Source organism: Olea europaea, unplaced genomic scaffold, assembly GCF_002742605.1.
Source record: "Olea europaea var. sylvestris unplaced genomic scaffold, O_europaea_v1 scaffold132, whole genome shotgun sequence".
Lineage (NCBI taxonomy): Eukaryota > Viridiplantae > Streptophyta > Magnoliopsida > Lamiales > Oleaceae > Olea > Olea europaea.
The window spans coordinates 325726-337753 of NW_019230677.1; the positions used below are offsets into that span (position 1 = coordinate 325726).

The 12028-nt window shown below is 35.8% G+C and overlaps 2 protein-coding genes across 4 annotated transcripts in view; one reads left to right on the plus strand and one right to left on the minus strand.

Moving 5' to 3' along the window:
* The first annotated feature begins 909 nt into the window (after nt 1-909).
* Nucleotides 910-7949, plus strand: LOC111374989 (oxygen-dependent coproporphyrinogen-III oxidase, chloroplastic-like). The gene is made up of 8 exons (XM_022997763.1): nt 910-1588; nt 2597-2672; nt 4515-4609; nt 5005-5088; nt 6889-6976; nt 7280-7404; nt 7481-7579; nt 7676-7949. The coding sequence occupies exons 1-8, from the start codon at nt 1022-1024 to the stop codon at nt 7742-7744; spliced, it is 1203 nt and encodes a 400-aa protein (XP_022853531.1). The 5' UTR covers nt 910-1021; the 3' UTR covers nt 7745-7949.
* Nucleotides 7950-8369: 420 nt separating this feature from the next.
* The window catches only part of LOC111374990 (CTP synthase-like), a 9773-nt gene continuing 6114 nt past the window's right edge, over nt 8370-12028 (minus strand). For 2 of the 3 annotated variants that reach the window (XM_022997765.1, XM_022997764.1), the window contains 6 exons: nt 11763-11990; nt 11605-11690; nt 9983-10031; nt 9784-9864; nt 9594-9687; nt 8370-8798 (listed from right to left, as the gene is read on the minus strand). In XM_022997765.1, coding sequence (XP_022853533.1) covers nt 8653-8798; nt 9594-9687; nt 9784-9864; nt 9983-10031; nt 11605-11690; nt 11763-11990 — 684 coding nt within the window. In that variant the 3' untranslated portion in view covers nt 8370-8652. The other variant, XM_022997766.1, reaches the window with a different exon arrangement.

Consider the following 12028-nt stretch of genomic DNA (forward strand, 5'->3'; position numbering starts at 1 on the left):
AGGAAATATTTTAGTTTGCGTGTAATATTATTTTAATGAAAAATGTGGTTGAAAAAAAGAGAGAGAAAAATGTATTTTAGGTAAAATGGAAATCAAACGCCCCCTGTATAAGTGATTCAAAATTTGAACGTTAATTACCCAAAAGGGATAGACCAACAGCAAAACCACTGAATAGTTAAAACCACTATCACAAACTTTGAATATGAACATTCACCTACACCTTCAAACTATGAATATGAACCCAAATTCAAATTCCACAAAGTGGATATGGAATTCAAAAATGGATCAAAAACACGCCTATGACTGTCGAACCACTGTAAGAAACAAAGCTATTGGCTGAATTTATGAAAATGGTGCACCTCTAACTTTCAAATTCAGACCAAAGGGGTGAAACCACCAAGGGAGCAATTCGAGCAACGAAAATCAAATACTTATGAAGCTGAAACTATGAAGGTTGAACCAAGAAGCGGAGAAGTTGAAGAAACTGAAAATTTGAATAGACACCTCCAGAGGATGAAAAGAGCCTAGTAATAAAATCAAAATTTTCAAGAAACACCAAGCTGGCCAAAAACCACATAACAAAACCTTCAAATCTTTAAAGATAAATCACTTTGAATTTTTAAACACTTCACTAGAACAACTTAAAGACTTCACAAACACCCAAGGAAGGAGGTGAAATCAAAGTAAAGAAGCAAGAAATCTCTAAGCAAGTGGGCAACCACGTGGGACTTTTTCTCATTAGGCTTGAGTGCACAGTCGCTCTAATAAACACAATGTTGGCACCCCTCTCATTAGTTATTGTTACCAGGTTTTTGTCTTCATTATTAGTCCCAGAAAAAAAAAATTAAAAAATAAAATAAAATAAAAATAGAGGAGGTAGGAAACCGTGGGTAAAGATAATGATGTGCGGAATCCATCATCGTATCATATCCCTTTATCAGTGTGACCGCTCCATTTCACTTCAACTCTTCAGCTCACCCCCCGTGAAGTGCGAAACCAACCAACCAACACAACTCCGGCAATGCTGATGCTTACGCTCACCGCTTCTTCTTCTTCCGCCGCCGTATTTCCACTATCCTCCTATTTCTCCATTTCACGTTCGTCCTCATCCTCTCTCAATCTTGCTAATCTATCAAGATCAAGCAAGCCCACATATCCATCCGCCGTTTCACTGAAAGTGCTAGCATCATCTTCGCCCATGATTGAGAAAGAAACGCCCGAGACCCAACGACCCAAAACTTTCCTCAGAGAAACCGACGACAATCATTCCCAGAACTCGAATTCAAATTCGAATTCGGTTAGAGCTCGATTCGAGAAGATGATTAGAGAGGTACAGGACAGCGTCTGCTCGTCCATAGAGGCCGTGGACCAAGGTGGAAAGTTCAACGAAGATGTATGGTCCAGGCCTGGTGGTGGTGGCGGAATCAGCAGGGTTTTGCAGGATGGTGCTGTTTGGGAAAAGGCTGGTGTCAATGTTTCTGTTGTCTACGGAGTTATGCCTCCCGAGGCTTATAGAGCTGCCAACCCCTTGCAAAATGGCAATACTATGCCTGGTCCAGTTCCCTTTTTCGCTGCAGGAATCAGCTCGGTAATTTCCCTTACTGCTTCTCTATGTCCACTTATGATTAGCTTTACCATCTCTACATGAACTCAGTAAGTTCAAATATTGATTTTAGTGTTGACGTTTCATAGCTTCGGCTCATGATTTTCAACAAATACTTCACATTATTTACATTACAAAATTGAGTAATTGCAAATTATGTTTGTTCTAGTATGATGGAACTTTTTGGCAACACTCAAAAGCATTGGAATTCCATCTTGAACGTATGGGGTTCGTTTGAGATTAACCTTGAGACAATATTATGGCCGTAACATTTGATTTAATAATTTCAATGAACATATCCTACATTGCTTGAGCCATTCATTATCATATTGGCCAAATGAATTATGTTGCTCATGCTCAGTTCTGCTGAACTGTCTAATGAATAAGCCATTCACCGAGATATTTGACCCAAAAAAGAGCCTGATTAGTTCAGCTCACTAAAAACAAAACCACTGGAACATTTTTTAAGTAGATAAGAGGCTGTTAGTTTATTTTTCATATGCTTGTGATTCCCTTGGAAGGCTCATTACTTCAAATAGTCACCATGTTCCTAGAATGGATCTTAGTTGTTGAGAAGGTTGTCCAACGGCTGTAGAATTCTAACAACAACATGGTCTACTCAACACGAAGTAGTTGTTAATGAAACTTTTCACAGTATTTCTTTCACGAACTTCCCAGCTAATACTAATATTATCAACTAATTAGAATGCTTAATTATTAGACCGTGGTATTTGATTTACCAAATCCATCATTATTGTATGCTCTTTCATACATATAGCACAACCCAGTTTTTAATTTTGACCTTTTTGGAATCAAAATATTTAATTATGATGGTATTTGTTTTTTGTGAATGGGTCTCTTTCATTTTTTTAGCTTGCCAAACATAATTGAGTAGAAGATATTGAATTTATTTTTTAATTGGTAGCTTTACATCACTTTCTGTTAAAAGGGGAGAAACTGCTTAACGAGGTATTGTCTTTCCCTGTTCACCAGGTTCTGCATCCAAAGAACCCTTTTGCTCCTACCTTGCATTTCAATTATCGGTATTTTGAGACTGATGCTCCAAAAGGTATTTCTACATTTTAACATTTTGATTATCGCACAATTTTTAATTCTTTGATGATGTTTTTGTATGGACTTAGTCCTCTAGAGTATTTTTGGAAATTGAGCTGCAGTGTATAATTATGTCAGTGAAAAAGTGTGTGCTTTTGAAACCCTTTTTTATTACATAAGTTATTGAAAGCTCAATTACGAGATGCTAAAAACTATCCACCCAAGAGAATATATGCATCCTAGGACGTTTTACTTCTACGTGGAATAGTCATGTATGTGAAGGCCCATTTTGAACCAAACATCTCGGTTTCGAAGTTTATTTGGGGCGCAAAACTCAAGCTCTATGTAGCACGGACAGTCTAACTAGAGTAGTGTGTCCGTGTCGGATACGTGTCGATACCGACACTCTTCGGACACTCTACAATAATCATTTTCCTTTCTTACTATAGTTATTATATATTTTTAACTCAAAATTTCTAGTAAATAACAAATAAATACTCATTTTTAAAAAATTTCAACAAAAAAGAATCAATAATAAGTATAAAATTAAATTTAAACTATATAAATGAAGAATTTTAAAGAATTTATCGAACGTGTCGATGACATGTCGTGTCGGTACTTTTTTAAAAAATCACGAGTCAACGTATCCGACATACATGTGTCCGTGTCGGTGCATCGTAACTCAAGCTTGACTCTTGACTTATTTGCTTCATGAGAGATGCCCCTACTTCCCGAAAGTATCTTGAAGCTGAAGCCAAATATTAAATATGCTGAAACAGTAGGAGAATTTACAAAAATAAAATAAAATAAAATAAAAAAATTAAGAAGAAAGAAAGAAAGAAAGAAGAAAATGAAAAAGAAAATAAGCAGTTTGGTCACACCAATGAAAAGTTAAAAATAACGTAAAGAGAATCAGCAAGGGATGATCTATTTTGTGGCTTCTGCAAATAGATTTGTGATACTGATTTTTGAGGTCTTCTTCAGGACTATAGATATCAATTTTCAAGGGGGAAATGGATTGGTTAGAGGTTAATGGTGGCAGAGGTTCTTTGAGAAGTTATATTGTTTGTTCTTTTCAGTCAAGTAGTCTACAAGAAAACTCCAATGCTATTCTTCATGCTTGTTGATAAAATGTGGTACTGGTGGTTACCGAGATAGCATCCATTTTAAAGAACTAGAGATAAAAATTATATATGCTTTTAATCACTTGATTAACCTCTTGTGACCTTAGATCTGATTATTCCCTTGTATCTTTTAATCAAATTTGAAGTTTCTAGTACATTTCTAAAAATTAAACATGGGCGGAATTTGGTCTCTTGTGCTGCATGGCAGTTCAAATTACAAACCATAGCATAGTGTTAACCTACACATTTTGTTGGATCCAGAGCTCTCCTAAAACAGAAATCAACTGAGTATTCTGCATAAAATTAGTTCATTGTATAAAGGAAGTAGGTTATATGATTTATAAAAGAGTCCGCATTCTGATTTTGGATAAAGAAAATCGCTGAATAATTTATGTGCAAAAAACAAAAAACTGTAAAATTACACTACATCAGACAAATTTCAAAGCAAATGTATATTGCATTGACATTTTCTGGTTGAAGCTTGTAGTAATTTGTTTGTTGTAATGAGAAAGTTTTAGATTCTTTGAACTTAATCCATATGGGATTTTATTTATAGGTATCTGATAGCAGAAAAATGAGATATATGCTTCAACTTCAAAAATCGCATGAGGGTTCGTATGTAGCCATGCCCACACACACACAATCGTGTATTTATTCATCATGATTATATGCTTTAGGTAGACCAATAATAATTGAAATATATTAGAATGTTATCATTTTCAAATGATGTGCAGATGCTCCAGGAGCACCAAGACAATGGTGGTTTGGTGGGGGTACAGATTTTACTCCTGCTTATATTTTTGAGGAGGATGTCATGCATTTTCATTCGGTATAAACATCCATGCTCTGTGTAATAATATCGCATTTATTACACGCAATGAGTGTCAGGATCTAAAATTGAAGTTCTTGTGAAAAATTATGAGAATCTGCCTTTATGGGACCATCAATTTTCATAATATAGTTAGAAGTTGTTGATGTTTCTTCCTCTTATGGTTAAATCAGACAGCAGACTGGTCACTGAAGCATATATTTCTTGATGTTTTGAAAGCCTGTGATACTTGCTTTGCATCTGGCAAATGAGCTTTTCCTCATTGATATTTTTTAGTTGATTGTGGCCATGGGGGAAGGAGTCACCCTGCTGATAGGAGAGCTATAATAACTTGTTTACAATTTATTTTTGTCCACAATGCTATTATTATGTAGTACTACTCACCTTCATTTTAGATACAAAAAAGGGCGTGTGACAAGTTTGATGCTAGCTTCTATCCACGATTCAAGAAATGGTGCGATGATTATTTCTACATAAAGGTATGCATTTCGTAGATTTATGTTTATTATATCATATTTTAACATGGTGCTGATACGTTTATTTATTTACGTTCTGGCTGTCAACTTGGGGAAAACTTAAGTATATTAATGTGTGTGTATTATACTAAATGGACCAAATATTTTATTGACTTCTGTAAAGTCAAAAAACTATTCATTTTTAGAACCTTTTCACTTGCAACCCTAAGCATAATCCCCAAGTATTTTTGAAGTATTCAAATATCACTTTCTAAGCTGTCAATCTGATTGAACCACTTTCCTGAGTTTCCTTTTTCTTCTTATGTTCAGTTCTGGTGGCTCTTTATTGATGGAACCCAATTTATATCTATCCTTCTATATCCAGTCACCTTTGGAAAACTATCTAGTCTCTGGTTTTAAAACAAGAACAATGGCACAAACAATAGCCATTATTCGATGTAAAAGATATCCTATTTTTTATTTTTTTATTTTTTACCAATAACTTTGAACTTTTTTTTCTCCATTGGTCTCTCTCTTGGCATCCTGTCACATCTCTCTTTATCTAGTGCTTGAGGATTCCATTTGAACCCGCAACTGACCCAATTATTAAAATTATAATTAAAGGATATTTGAGGCAAACTGTTTCCTCGAACCTGGATAAACATCTCTATGCGTGTGAATTACTGAGCTGAAACACCAAAGAAGTTGATTTGTCTTCAAACTAGAAACTCCCTTAAGATAGTCCCGATTCAATTTTCCATGTTTTTGTCTGTGCATTTACAACCAAATATAGTGGTTGATGTACAAGGTAGGTGCCATCAGGAGTATGACAGTATCACTTGACTTTTGATGTATTGATTATGAAGTTATTGGATCTTGCCTCTTGGAGAAATTGGTTATGAAGTTATTACGTTGTTGTCTTGGCAATATTGAGCATGTAGTTGTCTATTCCAGTGACTTGTTTTAGGAATCCTTATTTCCGTATCAGTTGAGTTTTTATTTTTTGCCGACTATCTCTCGTTATGCTAAGTCAAGACAGTTTGGAAAGGGGGGGAGGGAAGTAAACAATTCAAGATCTCTGGCTGTAATGGCTGCTTGCTGATTATAGACACTGGAAGTCTTCTTAATGACTGTGAGGCCTTTCCTCTTGGAGTAACCTTTTCCTCGGTCAATTCATCTGCCTCTAGATGAACACTGTCTGATGTGACATTCATTGGTATGAAGCACTCCGTCTATGGATAGAAATGAGAGAATATGTCCCCTGTTGCTCTTCTCAAATCACTCCTGTATGTTGGAGAAGGGAGGTGACACTACAGGAACTGAACTTATCACACGAGCTTATAAAGAGGGCTTTTGTAGATTCTCCAACTGCGGTTAGGACAACAGTGGCAAGAGCTTCTTTGCTCACATCTTATCTTTCCAGGTACTGGGGGTGCTTGAGAGAACCATGTTGAAGGAACTCAGCAAAGGGTAGTCTTCCCTTTCAAATGCTGAATCATCTTTGAGGGTTTTTTTCTAGGATTAGAAGGACCAAAACGAGTAGAAGAATACTTGAAAAGATAATTTTGCAGTTCCTAATCTTGTTTTGAGATGCTGGAAAGTTCTTTCAATTCTTTTTCTCCATGCAACTGGACTTGTTCATGGTCTCCCACTGTTGGTAGGTCATGGGTACATGTCTACTTGTACAGTTTAAAGGACGGAACTACATTTTTTTTTTATTTTTTGTTTTATTTTTTATTTGTTCTACTTGTTTTATTTCAGCAGCTGAACTCTGGCCACTATTTTGCTTTTCATTGATTTATATTGATTTATTGTTCTTTGTAGCATCGCGGGGAGAGACGAGGTCTTGGGGGTATATTTTTTGATGATTTGAACGATTATGATCAAGAGATGCTTCTTTCCTTTGCTACTGGTAATTTCCTAAACGAGGAGTAGAGGACACTTTCTACTATGAAATTCCAAAAATTATAGCCTGTTATATCTCCAAATTTTTCGTTAGGAAGTACCGAAGATAATAAACTGGTGTAGGCAAGCTTTCTATGTGAGAGGCATAAGCATTACTTTACAAGCTCTAAATAAGGAGTGATTTATAACATTTTCCACTTCGAACTGGAATAAAAATAAAATGTGTTTATAAAATCTGATTTGATTTTTATCTATGCTTAATTGATTTGGGATACCCTTTTAGATTTGCGATTATGTGTAATTATTGCAGAGTGCGCAAATACTGTAATTCCTGCGTATATACCCATAATAGAGAAGAGGAAGGATATGCCATTTACTGACAGACACAAGGCATGGCAGCAACTGCGTAGAGGACGCTATGTTGAATTCAACTTGGTAAAAGACCGTATTTAAAATTCTGACCAAATACTGTGCTTAAAAGTATTCTAAATTTGCCCGTTTACTATTGAAGGTTTATGATCGAGGCACTACATTTGGTCTCAAGACCGGAGGAAGAATTGAGAGTATTCTTGTCTCACTTCCCCTAACTGCACGTTGGGAATATGACCACGTACGTAAGCTTTTAATCAACTTTGCTTTTGGCTAAATGATTCATTGTAAAAGAAAAGAGAAGATAATTGAAGCAAAATGACTGTTTTGTTTGTAGCAACCAGAAGAGGGGAGTGAGGAATGGAAACTGCTGGATGCATGCATTAACCCCAAGGAATGGATATGAGATTTTTCTATTAATGTTGGCTCGTCCTGTTTTTATTTTAGTTATTTTCATAGCAATGTTGATATAGAAAACCCTAGTAGGGATTGGTATTTTATTGAGGTTTAGGCCATCTCATCTGTACACAATGAGGAAAAATTTGTGATATATTGTGTGCTTCGGTTGTCATCTTTCAAGAGGGCATGAATTTTTTTAGAATAATTTAACACACCACACCATGAAGCTTTCAAGCTGGGGCAGAAAATCCAAAATTTCCATCTGAATGCATTTCATGATTCCAGTTTTTTACCACCCCGTTAATTTCCAACTCCCATCCCGCTCGAATTACAATTTCATCTTTAAGTAGAGTTTAAATTGATAGAAATGAGTAACTAATGATCCTAGTTGGAAAGTACACTTAAAGGGAGGGAGACGATAGGGAATGAGATAAATTCAAGATATAGAACATATTGAGCCGTGTTTGACAATTTTATGGGGGAAATAGAGTTTGGAATAGTGATTTTTAGAATAATGTGTAGTTAGAAAATAGGGAAAAGTTTGGATTTACGTGTAGAATATTTTATTGCGTAAATTTGTGGTTGAAAATGAGTGTAGAAAAAAGTGTTTGAAAATAATGATTGATCATTAATGAGATTGGAACATGTTCTTCCTAGGCTCAAAGCATCAAATTGTCTTCTATCAATAGAAAGCATGCTATTGGCTTCAAGCACAAGTCATTGCAATAAAGATGAGTAAATAACAATTAGCGGTCTATCCGAACAGCATTGTGCTGTAAATTACAACAGTTTTCCTTTTTAAAAAGTCCGGAAATGAAAAGCTATAGCACCTATCACATTACCAGTATGGCCGCTATATATGCGAAACTGCCAGCAGCAAAATTTGATGAATGAAGTGAAGAATCATGGTATCACTCAAACATGCAAACCATTCCCATTAGAGTAGATGCCATCTAAAGATCCGTTGGGTAACTCATAGTGTGTTGAGGTCAGCTTGCACGTCTTTGTCCTGTGTTTCTTCAAAACGGCATCTAGCTGGCCACATGCAGCTGCTACAAGTCCTGGAGTAAAAATGTTGTTATATGGAATTTATACCCAGAAATTGAAATTTATAACTAACAGAGAAGTAAATCTATACCAGAAATTGAATAAATCTATACGGGACGAACTTTTGAAGCTAATGGAATAAGGTTTTCTTACTGTACCAAAAAACAAGACTTAGCACTTCATTATCAACTGCTGAACAAACTAGTTTGTGCCTTTTTGGAGATGATTTTGCCCTCACAGCACTATTCCTACCATATTCGGATACTAAATTTCAATCAGCCATTTATCGAACAAATTCAAAGCAAATCTAGTATTTAATGACAAATGTGCCCGTAAACGTTGAGATCTATCAACAAAGATGGAGCATAGAATTTAGCACGCTAGTCAGTAGTCACAACATTCCACGGAACTCCCACCAGAAATACTCCCCAATCCTACATTGCAATATAAAAGCCTCATTTTCATGCTATAATTTAATGCCTCTGCTTAGCAGAATGAGGAAAGCTCTGACCACAACAATTTAGCAGATCACCCTCACAACCTCTCAACTTGTGCCTACATAAAATTAAATGATACAAGTAAATCTCGAAAAATTGCTCATCGTAACCTGATTACAATGCTAAAATCTCTGAAAATATCACTGAATTCAACTTTGGAATGGCAAAAATGACAATGCAAAATTGTCAGACAAAACTAAATTATTGGAAAGTGAATTATTAATAATTGGTAATGCAAAACTAAATTAAACAAAGCCAGACACACTACAAACTTTTCACATCGGAGAAATTTAAGATGGCAATGGGAAGTACCTAAGAAAAGAGCAGAAGGCCTTCCTGGTCTTGATTTAAACTCAGGGTGAAATTGAACGCCAACAAGGTAAGGATGAGTAGGAAGCTCAACAATCTGCACAGGAATTTGGTGACGGACTCAAACGCTAAAATTACAGAGAAAATCTGCAATTAAAATTGACAGTCACTGTCATTTGATGAAAAGAAGTACCTCCATGCGACAACCAGTTTCGTCTTTTCCAGCAAAGGAAAGACCAGCTTCTTCAAGTCGTGGAACCATATCAGGATTTACCTAGACAATATCAAACTAATTTTTAACACGAAGGCATCACAGATGCAGAACTGAATTCAGAAAACTTAAATCTATTTCAATGTGAACATAATTGCTAGAGCATGAAGGTTCAGCGCACCTCGTATCTGTGTCGATGTCTCTCATCAACAAAACTTCTGTTGCCATACCTGAGAAAAATTATCATTAATCCAATCAGATATAGTGCGACAAGTTTGACACTAGCAGATATGCAATTTGATCATCGAAAGGTCCTTGGATAAATTTTTTTAACAATCACAGTATCATACTTTTTCTCCCCCGTTTGAGAATAGCTTTCAAAGTACTTATATGCTGGCACTAGATGCATATCTACAACTTGATTAAGCGTTTGATAGAGACTGAATCCATTCCTGAGGTTCTCTGTCTGAACCTCACCAATTCAATATCAATTTTAGGCCAATGAAATCAAGCCGACCCAATAAGATTTTGGTTTCAATTTATGCAGCTCGATAGACTTCTGCCCTTGTATGTGCAGAATTTTATAAGACAGTGAAATTAATGGGCAACCCTACGTTTTTCGCGTCCTACAACATCATAACCAAAATCAATAAGATATTTTACAGGATTTTTTACTCTTGCCTGAGAAAGACATGCAGAGAACAGAATCCAAAAAATTGTTGGCTGGCACTTACTATTGGTCAGGTTGGCCCATGAATTTAACTTCACCCACTTCTGCAATTTATGGGTAGGTAATTTGTTTGACGGTTTCGCCCTATACTCTGCCGAAACACCTCTCTCGCTTCTAGGTCAAAAGCCAAGATACTGGATATTAGAAAAGTGAAGGCATGTTTTTTGTAGTAAGAAGATTACCACTAGGTCTACTTAGGTTTACTGTCTCGGAAAGTGGTGAAGCCCACTTTGAGATTATGATTGATAATTTAAGGAAATGCTAAAGAAGAACAAATGATAAAGAATGACAGATGCTCTGCTGTAAGAAAAATACTGTGTATTACAGTTGTTTGGCTTTTGTACACAAATTGCAATGAGGGCAGCAAGCTATATATATATTATTTTCTCAATGGACAAGATAACTAGCCTAAAACTGCATCTAGACACACTTCTCAGGTCTTTTTCACTTTTTACAGCAGCGAGAACATAACCCGGCAGAGAAATTTGTAATATAATATTGTCCATGAGATTGAAGATTGACAAAGATTACGGAGATTACAACTTAACAACCTCTACCATATATAATTGACAGAAAGCGTTCCTCCTACCAAGATTTTTAACAAATAGTTAACAAAAATTCTCAACACTTTACTTAAATTAATCTAAAGGTCCCCCTGCATTAATAGCAAACCTTCAACATTCCGTGCCGGTATTTTGAAATATTATTCAATGATTATAAATTCAAAGTCATGATAACATCAATATTTTGAATAAAAATACATATATTTTCTCAATTGAATTCAAGAATAAGCATTGAAGAAAATACTATTTTAGACGTTTTAATTGGAAAATATGATTGAATAAGAGTATTCAATATATAGTTATCTGGTTTCAAATGATTCTCTAGTTTTCTGTCATAATTTTGTTCTCTTTTTTTGAGTTTTACAAAGGATTATATACATACAAATATGTACACAGAGAAAGAAGTGAGAAGTAACTGGGTAGGTGAGAACTAAATGGAGAAAAGAAATTAGAGGAGGATTGTGATTTCTTGGTGTATTATACTCTAGTAAAAAAGTTATAGAGACTCACAGCTTTGCAGATTTACTTGACGTACACTGGAAGTACGTCCTCCTGGATCCAAGACGCATTGTGCCACCCATATGGGTTTTAGACCCCTGCTAAAATGAAATCCAATCAGATAAATAGGGAGATAAAATTTACTAGAAACAAGAGTGTGAACATCAGACCTCTGGCATGAAAATAACACAAGGGTTCTGAGTGTTGGGATCAAATTCTGTGCTGTTCGCATCTTGCAGTCCCAGGACAGATCGCGCAAATTCAATCACTGAAATTTGCATTCCTAGACATATACCAAGGTATGGAATCCTGTTTTCACGGGCATACTTTGCAGCTAGAATTTTACCCTCCAGTCCTCTGTCGCCGAATCCTCCAGGAACTAGTACGGCATCTGCTCCCTATAAAGCTAGAATCTGTCAGAAGGGCCAAAAGGATA

Coding starts and splice junctions, on each gene's coding strand:
- LOC111374989 (XM_022997763.1), top strand. CDS start 1,022: ATGCTGATGCTTACGCTCACCGCTTCTTCTTCTTCCGCCGCCGTATTT. Junction 2,673..4,514: donor TGAGACTGATGCTCCAAAAG/GTATTTCTACAT, acceptor AATGATGTGCAG/ATGCTCCAGGAGCACCAAGA. Junction 7,580..7,675: donor CACGTTGGGAATATGACCAC/GTACGTAAGCTT, acceptor TTTTGTTTGTAG/CAACCAGAAGAGGGGAGTGA.